Raw genomic sequence first — 18101 nt, forward strand, 5'->3', positions numbered from 1 at the left:
CTCCAGTCTTGTCCATCTCTCAGCCAAGTTTCTGTAATAGCTACGATGTCCTAGTCCCATGTTCTTAATCATGCCCTGAGCTCATCAGCCTTACCTGTAAGACCCCTTGCAATGAAATAAATGCAATTTAGTTCTTCATAGTTACTACGTACTCTGGCTCTCTCTAGTCTTTCTTTTCTAATTGATGTGCTCCCCTCACATTCAAAACCCATCTCATTAATCCTTCCATTTACACTGCTACTTAAAATTTCTCCACTCACTTTGTCAGTATAACGTCTCCCTTAATAGAATAAGCAAATCTCTCGACATAAAAAGGTGTGGAGCTGGATGAACACAGCAGGCCAAGCAACATCAGAGGAGCAGGAAAGCTGACGTTTTGGGTCTAGACCCTTCTTCAGAAATGGGGGAGGGGATTCTGAAATAAATAGGGAGAGAGGGGGAGGCGGATAGAAGATGGATAAAGGAGAAGATAGGTGGAGAGGAGACAGACAGGTCAAAGAGGTGGGGGTGGAGCCAGTTAGGGTGAATGTAGGTGGGGAGTTGGGGGCGGGGATAGGTCAGTCCAGGGAGGACGGACAGTTCAAGGGGGCGGGATGAGGCTTGTAGGTAGGAGATGGGGGTGGGGCTTGAGGTGGGAGGAGGGGATAGGTGGGAGGAAGGACAGGTTAGGGAGGCGGGGACAAGCTGGGCTGGTTTTGGGATGCGGTCGGGGGAGGGGAGATTTTGAAGCTTGTGAAGTCCACATTGATACGATTGCGCTGCAGGGTTCCCAAGCGGAATATGAGTTGCTGTTCCTGCAACCTTCGGTTGGCATTGTTGTGGCACTGCAGGAGGCCCAGGATGGACATGTCGTCCAAGGAGTGGGAGGGGGAGTTGAAATGGTTCGCGACTGGGAGCCGCAGTTGTTTGTTGCGAACCGAGCGTAGGTGTTCCGCAAAGCGGTCCCCAAGCCTCCGCTTGGTTTCCCCGATGTAGAGGAGGCCACAACGGGAACAGCGGATACAGTATACCACATTAGCAGATGTGCAGGTGAACATCTGTTTGATGTGGAAGGTCTTCTTAGGGCCTGGGATGGGGGTGAGGGTGGAGGTGTAGGGGCAGGTATAGCACTTCCTGCGGTTGCAGGGAAAAGTGCCGGGGGGTGGCGGGGCTGGTGGGGAGAGTGGAGCGGATGAGGGAGTCACGGTGAGAGTGGTCCCTCCGGAAAGCAGATAAGTGAGGGGAGGGAAAAATGTCTTTGGTCAGCTTGCAGATGGCGGAAATGCTGGAGGATGATGCGTTGGATTCAGAGGTTGGTGGGGTGGTATGTGAGGACGAGGGGTATCCTGTTTTGGTTGTTATTGTGGGGAGGGGGGTGTGAGGGATGAGTTGCGGGAAATGCGGGAGACGCGGTCGAGGACATCTGGGATGTTCGGGAGTAGAATGCCTCATCCTGGGAGCAGATATGGCAGAGGTGAAGGAATTGGGAATAGGGGATGGCATTTTTGCAGGAAGGTAGGTGAGAGGAGGTGTATTCTAGGTAGCTGTGGGAATCAGAGATAACAAGGTGAGATGATGAAGGGTCGAGGCCCGAAACGTCAGTCTTCCTGCTCCTATGATGCTGCTTGGCCTGCTGTGTTCATCCAGCTCTACACCTTGTTATCTCAGATTCTCCAGCATCTGCAGTTCCTACTATAGCTGTGGGAATCAGTAGGTTTGAAATGGATATCGGTTTCCAGGTGGTTGCCAGAGATGGAAACAGAGAGATTCAGGAAGGAGAGAGAGGTATCAGAGATGGTCCAGGTTAACTTAAGGTTGGGGTGGAAGGTGTTGGTGAAGTGGATGAACTGTTCGAGCTCCTCTTGGGAGCATGAGGCGGCGCCGATACAGTCATCAATGTAACGGAGGAAGAGGTGGAGGATAGGGCCAGTGTAGCTTCGGAAGAGGGATTGTTTCACGTAACCTACAAAGAGGCAGGCATAGCTTGGGCCCATGCGGGTACCCATGGCCACCCCCTTTGTCTGTAGGAAGTGGGAGGAATTGAAAGAGAAGTTGTTGAGGGTGAGGACGAGTTCGGCTAAGCGGATGAGGGTGTCATTGGAGGGGGACTGGTCAGGCCTGCGGTACAGGAAGAAACGGAGGGCCTTTAGGCCATCTGCATGGGGAATGCAAGTGTATAGGGACTGGACGTCCAAGGTAATGATGAGGTGTTGGGCACCAGGGAATTGGAAGTTCTGGAGGAGGTGGAGGGCATGGGTGGTGTCACGGACGTAGATGGGGAGTTCCTGGACCAAGGTAGAGAAAATGGAGTCGAGATAAGTGGAGATAAGTGGGACAGGAGCAGGCGGAGACAATGGGTCGACCAGGGCATTCAGGTTTGTGGATTTTGGGAAGGAGATAGAAGCGGGTGATGCGGGGTTGGGGAACGATGAGGTTGGAGGCTGTGGGTGGGAGGTCACCTGAAGTGATGAGGTTGTGGATGGTTTGGGAGATGATGTTTTGGTGCTTGGGGGTGGGGTCATGATCAAGGGGGTGGTAGGAGGAGCTGTCAGAGAGCTGGCGTCTGGCCTCGGCGTTGTAGAGGTCAGTGCGCCATACTACAACTGCGCCTCCCTTGTCCGCGGGTTTTATGGTGAGGTTGGGAATGGAGTGAAGGGATCGGAGGACTGCACGTTCCGTGGGGGAGAGGTTGGAGTGGGTGAGAGGGGTGTAGAGGTTGAGGCGATTGATGTCTCGACGGCAGTTGGAGATGAAGAGGTCGAGGGAGGGTAGGAGGCCTTGGGGTGGTGTCCAGGAGGAGGAGGTGTGTTGGAGGCGGGAGAAGGGATCAGTAGGGGGAGGGTTAGGCTCACGGTTGAAGAAGTGAGCGCGGAGGCGGAGGCAACGGAAAAACTGTTCAACGTCCAAGTGTGAGTTGTATTCATTGATGTTTAGGTGGAGGGGGATAAAGGTGAGCCCTTTACTGAGGACTGACTGTTCGTCCTCAGTGAGGGGGACGTCTGGGGGGGATGGTGAAGACTTGGCAGGACTGGGTGCTGCTGTCTCCTCTGGAGCTGCTGGCTGTGGAGGTGGTGGGCGGAGCGACGTTGGCGTCGGTGGTGGGCGGAGCGACGTCGGCGGTGGGCAGAGCGATGTCGGTGGTGGGTGGAGCAGTGTAGGCGGTGGGCGGAGCAGGATGGGTGATGGGCGGAGCAGGGTAGGCGATGGGCAGAGCGGGATGGGCGGTGGGCAGAGCGGGATGGGCGGTGGTTGGAGCGGAGTTGGCGGTGGGCGGAGCGGAGTCGGAGAGTGGAGACCTCCCAGTCACGAACCATTTCAACTCCCTGTCCCACTCCTCAGACGACATGTCCGTCCTGGGCCTCCTGCAGTGCCACAACGATGCCACCCGAAGGTTGCAGGAACAGCAACTCATATTCCGCTTGGGAACCCTGCAGCCCAATGGTATCAATGTGGACTTCACAAGCTTCAAACTCTCCCCTCCCCCGACCGCATCCCAAAACCAGTCCAGCTTGTCCCCGCCTCCCTAACCTGTCCTTCCTCCGACCTATCCACTCCTCCCACCTCAAGTCCCACTCCCATCTCCTACCTACCAGCCTCAACCCGCCCCCTTGACCTGTCCGTCCTCCCTGGACTGACCTATCCCCTCCCTAACTCCCAACCTACACTCACCTTTACTGGTTCCACCCCCGCCTCTTTGATCGTCTGTCTCCGCTCCACCTATCTTCTCCTTTATCCATCTTCCACCTGCCTCCCCCTCTCTCTCTATTTATTTCAGAATCCCCTTCCCCTCCCCAATTTCTGAAGAAGGATCTAGACCCGAAACGTCAGCTTTCCTGCTCCTCTGATGCTGCTTGGCCTGCTGTGTTTATCCAGCTCTACACCTTGTTATCTCAGATTCTCCAGCATCTGCAGTTCCTACGATCTCTGAGCAAATCCCTCTGCTGTCTTTTCTATCCTAAAAGACATTCCAATTGTCCAAAAACCTGAATCCCTGAACAATTCACCAGCTCTTCAGCCATCGATTTATCTCCTTTAACCTTTTGTTTCTTCTCTCGTTTGACTTTGGCATTGGGAGTAAACCAGAAATTGCTACTTTTAAGTCTTTTTAATCTTCTACCTAAATTCACTCTGTACTGCTTTAATCTTTTCCCTAAAAATGTCATTCCTACCAATGTGTACGATAATTTCTGGCTTCACAACCTCACCTTTGACAATTTGCTTGAAATGTTTAGAAACTTTTTTAATCCTAGCTCCAGGAAAGCAACAAACCATCCTAAATTTACGGTTCACTGCCACAGAATCTCCTGTCTATGCCCCTAACAGGAGAGTCCTCTATAACAATAATTGTATTAAATCTTGTCAAATTCTGCCTAACATAAGAATCATTCCAAGTGTCCAATAATTGATTGGCCCTTCGATTTTTCTTGCAAAGACTATCCCCGTCAACAGTTCCAAAAACTGAAAATCTAGTTGATAGAGGAATAGCCACTGGAGACTTTTGAACCACCTTCTTACCTTTCCTGACAGTCGCCCATGTATCTGATTGATCCTGCTGGGTAATAACTTTTCTAAATCTACTAGCCACCTCACTCTGCACGTTATATGTGGTCTTAAAAACATTAAGCCTAAAAAAAAGTTTCAATAACACCTTTTATATAAAATAAACTACTTTTCATTACCTACAGAAAATAATGTTCAAATGGGAGCAAAAATTAAAAATCTATATATAAAACATATAAAAATTAAATAAAATCAACACTTAGCTGATTAACTGAATAAAAATGTTTCCTCTTCAATAAATTCCTCAAAGAAAAAACTCTTCCTTGGAGCTGACCATGTGCAGCACTCTCCAGCACAACATCTCCTTATTTTAATAAAAACCTGATCAGTCTTTTCAAGAAAAACTTCTGCAACATGAAAAAACCCTCTTAAACACATGTAGATTTTTTAAAATTTCTGAGTGAAGAATAAAAAACAGCTCAGCCATTCATTGTAGACCCTTAAGAAAACCGTTTAAAAAAGTCAGTTTGGAAAAATAAACGTTTTTTTTGTTTGGTTTTTTTCTTGACGGTAAAACAAAATGGAAAAAATCTTATATGAATAAACTGTAATGACAATAATAACTGTAAAACTGTTAAAACAAACACTATAATAAATCTTTAACTAAGCTTGCAATCCCAGCAGCAGCTGCAAGATCCATACAGCTCACTTGTTTAACTTTTTCCTGTTAAAGCTACTGTGTCATGAATAAGTTATTACATCTTTTTGTTTATGTTATTAACCTAGTGTCTGGTATTGGTTGTTCACAAAGTCTAGTATTGGTTACTGAAAGAGTCTGGTTAGGAACCATAGGGCAATTTTGAGAACCATTGAGTATTTCAATTTTATTGTGTTGCAAATACAGGAACAGGGAGGTGGATTTGATTTGGCTCCGTGTCGTAACATAGGATTTTACATTCATTTGCAAATACATCAGCGATTTCAGGTTTCAGGTTTGTAGTTATCTGAGAAACTTTGCTGAGATAGTAGGAACTGCCAAGGCTGGAGAATCTGAGATAACAAGGTTTAGAGCTGGATGAACACAGCAGGCCAAGCAGCATCAGAGGAGCAGGAAGGCTGACGTTTCGGGTCTGGACCCTTCTTCAGAAAAGGGGGAGGGGAAGGGGATTCTGAAATAAATAGAGAGAGAGGGGAGGCGGATGGAAGATAGATAAAGGAGCAGATAGGTGGAGAGGAGACCCTCCCCCTCTCTATTTATTTCAGAATCCCCTTCCCCTCCCCCATTTCTGAAGAAGGGTACAGACCCGAATCTTCAGCTTTCCTGCTCCTCTGATGCTGCTTGGCCTGCTGTGTTCATCCAGCTCTACACTTTGTTATCCGAGGTACTTTGCTGCCAGGTTTAATACTGGTCCCTCTTTGCAACCTCCCTCTCTCTTCCCCTCTTGCAGCCTCTCCCTCTTCACCCCGCCCTCTCCACCTCAAGAAACATTCCTCTTTCTGATGTAAAATGCCCCTACTTGTGTCTAAAGGTTCTGGTCCAGATATCAATAGCAGACAACAATTTTGGATTCTGTTCCATTTCATGTGATACACCTTTATTACACAACTAAGCAACATTACATACTCACAATGATACTGATTGCTTAGAAGCTCCACAAAACTGTTTGCCTCAGGGGGTCAATCCATCAACAGATTTCCTGGTCTGGTTTTGGAGCAGGTGAGCAAACTGCAGTAACGTGTCATTTATTTTTTAAAATACCTATTCCTTTGCTATGAAATTACCATATAAGGTAATAGCTGGTTTGGCCCATTTTAATTGGTTTTCGATTATATTACTGTCCTGTTTGAAGTCACAGCCAGATGTATCGTATCTAGCCTGTCTTCAAGAATATGCTTGAAGAAACACAGGCAGCTCCCTGCAATGTTATCTCCAACTCCTTTATCTTTATGGTCAAAGAAATAATGAGGCACTGTATTCCAACACAGTGTTTTTAAACTTTGAAGACTTGCCTGCTTTAATGACAAGGCAAGAATCTATATAATTTCCCACAAACACAACCAGCAACAAAAACAGGCTTCTAAAACAGGGTCACCTGACCTGAAATGTTGACTCTGATTTCTCTCCACAGATGCTGCCAGATCTGCTGAGCTTTTCCAGCAATTTCTGTTTTTGTTTCTGATTTCTAGCATCCGCAATTCGTTCAGTTTTTATTTATGCAATTTCCCAACCTGCCTTGCAGTTGTAATACCCACGATATAGTTCTTTGGTCAGGGTACAAATTTCCTCTTTGATGCCCATCAATGAAATGCATCATGAGACAAACCCATCCTCCAGAGCTTGACCGAAACCAGTTTACATTCATCAATAGTAAAGAAATAAAAGCACAGTTACATAATTGAAAATTATTAATACAAGAGTAAATAATGCATGGAGTACAGAGTTATTGTATGTATTGATTACACTGCAGATGGTCATCTTGGTAAAAAAAGTGACTCCTGGTCCCATTTCATAATGGCCTCTGGAGAAAGGTCGCTGGCTCACAGCCTCAGCCCCAGCCCTAGCCTCAGCCCTAACCCCAGGCTGATCATAGGTGATCCCGTTTCTCAATGCCACCTTCCCACTTTCTCTCTGTACCCTTTGAAGCCTTTGATGTTTATCTCCTCCTTGAATATACTCAGAATCTTGGCCTCTGCAGCCTTGTGTGGTAGGATATTCCATAGTTTGACCAATCTCTGAGTCAAGAAATGTTTCCTCATCTCTGTCCTAAATGGCATACCCCAAAACCTGAGACTGTGACCCCTGGTTCTAGACTCCCAACTGAGGGAAATATCTACCCTGCATCGAGTCTGTCAAGCTCTGTTAGAATTTTTACACGTTTCAGTCAGATTCCCTAATCTCCCCACCCACCTCCCCTTCACTCACCCTTCTAAATTCTGGAGTGTACAGGCCCAGTCTAACCTAAATTCTAGAGTGTACAGGCTCAGTCAAACCAATCTTTCCTTATATAGCTGTCTGCTATACTTTGGTATCAGCCTACTGAACCTTTACTCCACACTCTGTTGCTTTCTTAGGTAGGGAGGCCAAAACTGCACACACTAATCCAGGCGTGGTCTTACCAAGGCCCTGTATACCTGCAGTAAGACATCTCTACTTCTGTACTCCCATCTTTTTGCAATAAAGGCCAACACACCATTTGCCTTCCCAATTACTTTCCACCACATTCCATCTTGAGAAGCTGCCTGCTTTAATGACAAGGCAGCAGCAGCTACAATAAGGCAGCCACTGCTGAGCTCACTTCCTTCATTAGCCCATTGGCTTTTACAAATGACCTCAGGAAAGTGTCATAGCTTGGGCATGGAGACAGGACCTGCAATACTTCCAGCTATCAGGCTCCCAATGTTGTATTGAAAATCCTGGAACTTCAGAAGTTGCTGTCAGTGTCAAAGGTATAATAATGATGAGTGTTGACGGTCTTGCTGCCATTACACCTGCAAAATCTCAACCTCCTTTCGGCCGCAGTGTCTTTATCCTGCAGAACAGATGTGTTAGCTTCTCTGGAGCTCAGCTGTTTAGACTCTGGAGCACAATTTAGATCAAGTCTTATGGAACTAAGCTTCCATAGTTCTTCTGAAGTCAAAACTGCAACTTTCTGACTTCATCTTATACAAAAGCAAATGTTGATAATGAAGCAGAAACAACAAGCTTGTGCTGAAGAGTAAAATGCATTGAACAACATGATAGCACAAGGCATCCACCATTGATACTTATTTAAATATTACTGGTGGCTTTTTGAGAAATGACTTCCTGGGATGGTACTTCATTGTGCTGAAATGTTCTCCCGAGCTGAGGGTAATTCTGTTGACAAAGCACAGCGTGAATCGATGGGCTCAAATCATGCTGACCAGTTGCAAGTCTATTGCTGATATGCTAGAATTGGCAAGCTGCCTGGGAGATTGAGTTTTAGTTATTGGTCCTTAGCACCCTGTTCCTCCTAATGCTGCCGTGTGTGTTCTTTAGGCTACAGTTGAAGTTTGTGGAAAATCAGTAACAAAGCTGTGAAGTTAAGTGGCTATGACATTTGTAGTCTTTCTTTTGCTGAACTGTATTCCAAGAGCTTTGTAGCAAAATGTGCTTCATAAATGGCAAAGAATATTGAAAATAATGAAAAATATACAATGTTGTCTGAGAGAAGGCAGAAAAAGTTCCAACTGATTTTAAATACTTTAAAAATTAATGTGACACCTGAGATTTAATGACGGTTATTGTAGTTCACATGGATCCAGTTCACATTGTTCATTTTGTCTGACATTGCCTCAGGCTAATACTGCAGCAGATTGGAAGCAATCAAGCTGAATGAAACAGGCATTAAAATATTGATGTCCCCTGTGGACTGGAATTGTATTCTCCTTCATGCGGGGGTGGGGGGGATGGGGGGGTGTTGGGGGGGTGTTGAGTGGGTCCAAAGCTATGGTAAATTCACATTTACAGGGCACTGGCTCATGATTCACCAGAGGTAGAGCATGCAAAGCTCAGAATATTTATTTGCTGTGTTTAATATTAATCAGGTGAAATGCTTCTTCTTTCTTGGTGTAGGTCTGCGGTACCCCAATGAAAGTAAATTTGTGAAAGAACTGAAGTCATTAGAGCAAATAGGAGATGTTAGTAGAGTTCCCCTTATTCCGTCTACCCCTGAGGAGATGGAAGAGATGCTGAAGCTTTGCTCTTACGTCCGCTTCAAAGTACCTCAGCAGGTATGTGACCTCATTGAAAGTTAATAGCTTGCAGGGGGAAGGTGCTGAAAAGAGGCAAGTGAATCCTGTGGAAGTGTACTTGAATCATCTGCTTCTTGCTTCGGCGTTGTGTAACAATGAAAAACTATGTTAAACATTTTTTTCCAAACCAGCATCCTGCTGCACTCTAAATGAGAACAGATATTTCATGATGGGTGATGCTTCTGACATATGGTCAGCTGACATCAACCATATGTTCTCTTTATCAGCAAATGTTTCCACTGACGACAGAGTTTGATATTCTTTCCATTCCTCAGTACCAGCTGAGTATTGTACTCCTCCAGGTTTCCACTGCCCAAATTTATTGAGACTCCTGAAGTTGACCTCATAGGGTATAATAAACTACCTCCATTAAAGTTTTGATATGTTTGTATCCTTGTGGATTTGATTGCCTGGAAACAGAGCTCTGTTCATATGCCACAGCTCTGTGCCTGCAGTTGTATTTTTCCCTTGTCCTTGCTGTGCTTTCTGTTTTTGATCATCAGCAGGAACGCAAGTTCATGACAGAAAGCAAGAGGAACACAGCTAACCTGATTTTCTTTTCTAAAAAGGCTGACACACTGGCATCATCAATTGAGGTTGGACATGTTGCAGATGGATCTCATTCTGACCCATCTGTTACATTGCAAACGGAAGGAAAGGAAAGACTTGTGTTTATATAGTGTTTCCCATGACCCCAGATGTCTCAAATCACTGTCCTGCCAATGAGGTGCTTTTTGAATCGTAGTCACTGTTGGAATGCAGGAAGCACAGTAATCAACTTTAGAGCAAACTGCCACGAACAGCAATGTGACCATGAACAGATAATATGATTTGTGATGTTGATTCAGGGATAAGTATTGACTCGGACATCAGGAATGTCTTGCCTGGTCTTTAAAATAGTTCGATGGAATCTTTCATATTCAGTAGCACAGGCAGACAGGGCCTGGTTTTGAAATCTCATCTGATAACCGTCACCTTTGAGAGTTTAGCACGCTGTCGGTACTGCACTGGAGCATCAGCCTTGGCTTTAGTGCTCAGGTCCTGTAGTGGGACCTGAACCTGGAAATTTGTGATTGAGATGCATGTTCACCAACTGAGCTGCAGCTAACACTAACCTGCTCTAAATGGAGCTCTAGAAAGTAGCCCTGTAAATCTGAATTTAAAAAAAACATTTTCAAAAGCTCTGTTGGTTAAAGGCTTAGAATTATAATTGTATTGGTATGATTCTTTTTGCCTTTAATTTGTGTTGTAGGTGCTAAGGTTTTCTATGATGTTGTAGATGGTCACATTGGGCTGAATGTTCCCATTTTCAGGCACAGTGTATTTTCAAGCAAAATTCATGGTGCCCAGTCTGCCCTGGCTCACAGGGATTTTTCTAATGCAGTCTTCCACTGTTCACCTCAGTAATTATGACACCCATCTCGTGGTATCATGGAAGAAGAGGTGGAAATGCTCACCACTGCCAGGACGTTCTGGCATTTACGCTACAACACCTTATGTAAAGCCCAGCTGCGCACCACACTGTGATGTTCAAGCATCTGCATTCAGTATGTGGCCCAGGGTGGAAGTTAACTCCTTGGTTGCTGGCCTGGAGGTTCTGGTGAACAGGGCATTGGAGAGGAAAGGCAGGGTTGTATCCTGCTGTCTGGGAAAGGAGGCTACACCACTAGACCCTTGCAGCCCGGACTGAGCTAGTACCTATGTCAGGGCAGTATTTCAGGTAAAATCCAATGCTCAGTAGAGCAGAAGGAAGTTCAGTGCTCTCCCCACACTGTAGAGGTAAGTGTCGCCACCTTTGGTCTGCTACCTCACGCTGACAAGACCAGCTCTCACTCTAACTCTGCTATTGCACATGCATCTCATCAAAGCTCGTGCAGTATAACTGTCAATACAGCATGTGTCATGACCACTCAACAGCTCTCACTCTCCCGAACTACTAATCCTTCCTGCCCCCCACAGGGACATCTCACCACCTCTCATGCTCCTGCATGACCACTGCTCTCCCATTCACTTCTGTCAAACTCAATCCCTCCCTTCATCTCATTGTGGACGAAATTGGCTCACATTCGGCCAAGAGGGCCAAGCCTGGCACAGGAGGAGCAGACATAAGACTTCTTGTGCTAGATGGGGAAAGAATGCCCAATTTAGCTGGTGAAGTTTGCAACGAGTGTTGTTGTGTGAGACCTACACAGGCGAGCTTCATTGTGCTGTGCTGCACTGCTCTCCCATTACAAACCAGTGCTAACTCATTCTTAATCTGCATATGTTTTTATTCCCGTTACAAAACTAACTCCACCTCTTCTTTTATGCTGGCACTAGTGGCACCCAGTGAACCCTCACCCCATGAGGCCAGCCCTGGGGGCTCTCAAACACCGACCCCCTTCCCCTGAGGAGGAGGCCATTCAATCCTCAAGGGCTATGGCGGCAAGGCTTTCACCTGCACCCTCCACCTCGGTGTGTTGTCTTTCTAGATTAGAATCAGAAACATAATGCGCTCAACACATCTTTGGCAATCCAGGCAACTGCTCAGTCTCAGGCGTGAGTCAATCCTACAGTCTCAGCCCTTAGTAACTTTGCTCAAAATACACAAGCAGGCACAGGAACAGCAGGCAAAATTTCTCAGGTGTCCTTTTAGTAAGCTGGATGGAAAGATGGAGGAGTCCACTTATATCATCAGCACTATGAGAGCAGTCTCCATGGAGAGGTTGGTGGCTGCCATGGAGACCCAGCTCCAGCACACTCGGTGTCTGCAGGATATGTGCATGGATCTGCATTCCATTGCTGTAGCCATTGGTACTCGACGTGTCGCACCAGTGAGGTCACACCCATGTGAGGGATGGCCAATGTGTTCAGACATCCCAGACATGAAAGAAGTTAAAATGGCCAAGCATTGCTCATCTCTCACAGGTAATTGACTCCTTCACAAATAGCATCATACGTCACAAATCCTTGAAACATTGTGTTATTGACTGCAGCCAAGACATTGTACTTGAACGTGGATAGCACTGACACTAAAAGCAATGTGCAGGACTTATGTTAGTGCTGATTCCACATATCTCTGGAGGGAAGATTCATTTTATCTTTCAGCTTTTCAAGGAAACCCATTCAAGGCTGGGAGGTATACAATATAAAGTTCACATGTTAAACCCCACCCCATCCCTGCCTCCCCCTCCCCCAATGGCATTACTTCTCTCAGGGCTGTCCTACAGGGAACTCGGACATTTTACGGTATTTTAGCAGTCTTTGAACACTTTGAAACATTGAAGAACAACCTTTGATTAAAAGATGAAAATGGGGTGTCTAAGAATTTGTCTGAAACAGCTGAATATAATGAGAGAATTCATGACAGAACACTCAGATTATCACACACCAATTGAAGCCTTAAGAATAAGCTAATGTTAACCCCACGTGATGTTAATGCCCCATCTCAGTAACTGCCGCTTTTTGTAAAGTGTAGATACTTTGAAAGTGCGATCACCCAAAAATGTCAAGCGTACAATCAGATGGATAACGAAATATTTATTCAGCAACATAAAGGTCAAGGACTGCCAAACTATCAGGTCCACATGTCCTTTGCACTAAGCAGAGGTTGCTTGCCAAATAAGGAACAGAAAGTTAAACAATTAAAGGAAGTCCAAACCCAACTAATTCATTCTGGAATAAAGGCAAAATACTGTGGATACTGGAGATCTGAAATAAAAACAAAGTGCTGGAGAAACTCCGTTGGTCTGACAGAATCTTTGGAAAGAGAAACAGAGTAAACAGAATTTTGAGTTGAATGTCTCCCGTTTGGAAGTTTTGAGTTTCTTCAATAGTTTTTGTTTTTATTTTATTTTCATCCTGGAGAGAGAGGTTCCAATCAGGATCTCTCTAGTTTCTCACGTACAACGATGCATTTCTCTGTCATGCTGTCTTACATATCCATCCTGGTGAATGTCCTGATCTTGATCGCCATCTTCATCCTTAAAAGATTGCTGTCGATCCCCCATTTCCTCTGCATCCAGGATACCACCCATCCCCCTCACTTTATAAGTTTCAGCTGTGAAGAGCACAGCGTGTCAATGTGATGTAGGGATACCCTTTCTGCCTTTCTGGGCAATACTGCAAGGCCCACCCGAGAGATCTAGGCATGGAAATCTGGCTCATCCCTTGACCCCCATGAGTCTGTTCCCCTATGACTTTCAGACTTGGCCATTTGAGGCCCATGCATTTGGTAGAAGCTCATGCACAGTGTTTGCTGTGTAAGCTCCTGGCACATGGTACTGGTGTAACTGTGACATAGCTCAGTACTGTGCAGTGCCACGTCCATTCCCTTAACTGTTCAGTGCTCTGAAATGTGACAAGTTGCCTACCTCTTCCCCCTACAATAAGACACAATCCAAATCATAGAGACTGGAGCCTCCAATTGAGCACAATGTGAGTGGGTGCTAAAAAAAATGCAGCAAAGAACTGTGGGGTGCATCCTTCATTCTTCCTCGATTTTCCAAACATTCTCGCTATCTCCCACACAGCTCAAGGGAGTGAAAAATTCCACCCATTGTGTCTGGAGCATTGTGTTGATGTTTAGCTGTTGAGAGGTTATTGTGTTTAATCAGGCCTGTCCCTTTAAAAGTTAATGCTCAGGGGCTTTTTGTGATGTACATTCTAAAATAGTAAATAGTACATGCTGAAATTAACAAAAGGCTCATCAAGGGAAGTGTCTACGTATATCAGCTGCCCATAAATTCCTGGCACCTGAACTTGGGGACAGGCCAAGACATCAAGGTCAGAAAGACAGCAGGAAATGTTTTATTTTTAAAACAAAAGCACTTTTAAGACTATTGTGTCCACCATTTTAAGTATTATAAATCTGTGATGGACACAAGACTTTTTTTCATTTTTACATATATATTAAAATAAACTTTTAATTGGTGCGCATGTTCTCTTTATTCAGGGTTTTATCAAAAAGAGACACAAAATAAATGAAAACATGATAACAATTGAAGCAACTGATATTACTTAATCAAAATTGTACAGTCTGATCTATAAATACCACAAGTACGCTTTCAAAGCAGTGTCTGTACATATGACACAGTTGCCCCAGTAATATATTCAACTCTGGTTCTGGTTTTGCTTTAATCCAAGAATCTGCAAAATAGCTTCATTAATGAAAACAAATATGAAAATAGTGATGTGGAAACAATCTTTCTTGAAGTACCCCTGAGGAACAGGATAGGATACTGAGTACTAAAGGAAGTGGTTATCCATGATCATTGTGGTTGTAAACAGAGAGGAAGTGTGTGCTGATGCGATTACAGCATGTTAATCTCAAAATAAAAAATCTACAGAAACATGTTCGTGCAGCTGACCTTGGTGAATCTGGCAATGTTAAATTGGGACATAAACAGAAAATACTTATCACTCGGCATTTATTGGGTCATGCAGCATCAATAGAGAGATACAGAGTTAATGCTTACTATCGGGTTGTCAGATCTGCTTTCATAGAATCCCAAGAGTGTGGGAGCAGGCCACTCAGCCCATAGAGTCCACACCGACCCTCCAAAGAGCATCCCACCCAGACCCACATCCCCACTCTATCCCTATAACCCTGCATTCCCCATGGCTAACCCACCTAGCCTGCACATCCCTGGACACTGTGGGCAATTTAGCATGGCCAATTCACCTAACCTGCACATCTTTGGACTGTGGGAGGAAACTGGAGCACCCAGAGAAAACCCACACAGGCACAGGGAGAATGTGCAGACTCCACAAAGACGGTCTCCTGAGGCTGGAATCGAACCTGGCACTCTGATGTAGTAGTGCTAACCACTGAGCCACTGTGCCACCCCTTTCAGGACCTAAGGTTTTAGTTCGGTCTCACGCAAGATACCAGCTGCTTCCAAATACTTACAGTCTTGATGGCTTGGCTTCTGTAAAGACTGTATCCCTTCTCCCAGTTACTCTGTCTCCACTCATTCAGCCGTCCTCTCACCTCACTTACCGACACACTAAGATTTTTAAAAGCTTCCCTGAATATGCCAGCTGATGTTACCACATGGTGGTAGTTCTTCTGCACTTACCATTTTCACCAGTTTTCTCCTGGATTGCTGGGTGAAGGCTTCGTTGTTGAGGTAACTGCTGTCATCTTGACAATTCTCAATTAGAAGATCTAGAGAGGATACAACTCCACATGTGAGTTCCTGTTGGAAATGCTGGGAGAATCCTTCTGGCCTAACAAGATCCTGCAGACGTTGAGTCCCGAAGGCTGTAAAAAACCTAAGTGGAAAATTAAGTGCTGTTCTTGCATGAGACTTCAGATTAGCCATGATCTCTTTGAATGGCAGAGCAGGCAAGAGGTTCCAAATATTCAGTGGTAAAAATGATGAGAAATGAGCTCTGCTTCGTGCTGCCACAGTATTTATTGAAGTGGGAGCAGAAGGAGGAGAAGTTCTGGCCTTTGCTAAGGATGGATATTTCAGGGCCAGAGAAGGGAAGGTCAGAGAGCATTGTGAATGCACCACCGATATTGAGGTTGGAAGAAAGGATAGAGTCAAAGGCATATAAACTGGAAGAAGGATCCAAAGGGATGTTACTACCCATGAGAATTCGGGCTTGTGATCCTTCACACCCAATGGAAGAGTTTCTTTTCATCGGTTATCAGTTTGGTTAAGTAGTGGCCCACTTGTTTCAGAGTTGGAAATAAATGGGCTCAAATGCCACGAACAGTCATGAAGACATAATCTGAGCTAAGACTTTAATGCAACACTGTGGAAATGCTGTCAGAATATATCATAGATATCAACGATCCCACAGCAGTATCCGAAGAAAAGCTGGAATATTTCCTTATCAAAATTTCTCCCCCATTGAAAATCAGTCAAAGGATCATTTAGCTCATTGATGTTTTTAGGGGACTTTATATGGGGGATCCTGTAACATTCCTTGATGGTCTTCCCACCTCAACCCCACCCGCACTGTCTTGTCAGCAATGTTTATTTGGGACCCCCACATTGCCCACAAATTCAGGCATTTTATTTAGAGGTCGCTTTCCTCAATTTTGAAGCTGCAGAAGGAGTTCAAGGGCAGGGGGGAGGCACATTAGGTCACCCTGCTGTGGGCCTTTGGCTGATAAGGGAGTGCCTCTCTCAAGGGCCCCCTTTTCTCAGATCTATCAACCTGAGGTGCTTCCTGTCATCCTGGCCTCTCCATCAAGAACCAAATCCCATTTCCCGCCAGGCCCACGCCAAATTGGGTCATATATTCCCTCCCCATCATGGGATCCCCTGTACTTAACAGATCCAGGATTTGGAATTTGGGGACTGTTCACGTACCAGACCTCTCCACTGCTGGAACTTACAGACGTGCCATCCAGTCAAGTTGACCTGCAACTGCCTGAGGTATCCGACTGAGCCCAATCATAAAGGGCTGTGATTGGTGGGGACGCATTCTTGTCACATGACCAACATAAATAATGGCCAGTTTATGGAATCTCTACAGTGTAACATTCTGCATTATACTCCCTGGAATTTGGGAGAATGAGAGGTGATCGCACTGAAACATTCAAGATTATAAAGGGGTTTGATAGAACACATATTGCAGTGTTATTTTCCCTGGCTGGAGAATCAAAGATGCAGGCACACAGTTTCAGAATAACAAGTCATTTAGGATGGACATGAGAAATTACTTCTCCCAAAGGGCCTGGGATCATTGAAGTTCTCTCCTCTTCAAGGATTGTGAATGCTCCATCTCTGAAGATGTTTAATTTTGCAATGGTCAGGTATTTTGTGCCCTGCAGAAACATTGTTATGGAGAGCGGACAGAAAAATGACATGAATGGAAACACTGATCATATTGATTGGTGGAACAGGTTCAGTGGGCTATATGGTCTTGAAAATGTATTTAATAACTTAGTTAAATGTAAAATTGTTTATAAATTGAATCCTGACTAGGATGAAATGTAACCATGGAATGTACATTCTATAAAATGTGATTAAACCTTTTGACTTTTTTAGATTCTTCAGGGCCTTGTGGATGTTCGACTGCCTCACAATGACTTTTATCGTGAATGTAAGACAATTTTATTTTATATACGTTTCTCTCTTTACCATAAATTAGTCCATTTAAATCTGCAACTGCTTAAGATTAGTATAGAAGATGGGGTCCTGGACAGTTTTGTTGAGGAGATATGATAATAAGATCATAAGGAATGAGGTAGGGCTCTGGCCCCGACCCCGATTTTTGGTGATTAGAACCATAGCGCACTCATTGTTCATATGAACAGGCCTTCACATCTTTGTTATAGCTTGTAATGGGTAGCACATTCAGCAACACTGCACTTCAACATTTAATTAGAAAGAACTCAAATTATATCCTGTTACATACCAGAGGTACCCAATTAAATAAAGTAAATGAAATAACTACCATATCATTCAAAATGATTTATGTCTATATATAAACCAAAAGTGAAATCAGAGTTTTTACAAAAACTACATTGAATATACAGTACAGAAACAAACTCTCTTGCCCAAACTCTCCATACTAGTATCAATGCTTTGTATGAGTCTTCTCCCACCCTTCTTCATCAAACCTGACCAGCATCATGTAGTTTTTTGTTTCTGTCTAATTTTTGGTTTCATTAAGCATACAATTCATTCTATAAAGTAATTTCTGTGCAACTATTTGTATGGAGAAGCTGAACAAAACAACATAAAAATATTTACAGACATAGTAGGAACTGCCGATGCTGGAGAATCTGAGATAACAAGGTGTAGAGCTGGATGAACACAGCAGGCCAAGCAGCATCAGAGGAGCAGGAAAGCTGACGTTTCACGTCTGGGCTTTCTGGATTTTCTGCAGAAGGGTCCAGACCCGAA

At 44.8% G+C, this 18101-nt stretch overlaps 1 protein-coding gene across 1 annotated transcript in view; it reads left to right on the top strand.

Moving 5' to 3' along the window:
- abhd6a (abhydrolase domain containing 6, acylglycerol lipase a) overlaps positions 1-18101 on the top strand; it is an 84858-nt gene that overhangs the window by 41470 nt on the left and 25287 nt on the right. The window contains exons 6-7 of the mRNA XM_048606727.1: positions 9074-9231; positions 17241-17295. Of these exons, the coding sequence (XP_048462684.1) occupies positions 9074-9231; positions 17241-17295 (213 nt within the window). The remainder of the gene's footprint in view (positions 1-9073; positions 9232-17240; positions 17296-18101) is intronic.

This window comes from Rhincodon typus, chromosome 16, assembly GCF_021869965.1.
Source record: "Rhincodon typus isolate 14 chromosome 16, sRhiTyp1.1, whole genome shotgun sequence".
Lineage (NCBI taxonomy): Eukaryota > Metazoa > Chordata > Chondrichthyes > Orectolobiformes > Rhincodontidae > Rhincodon > Rhincodon typus.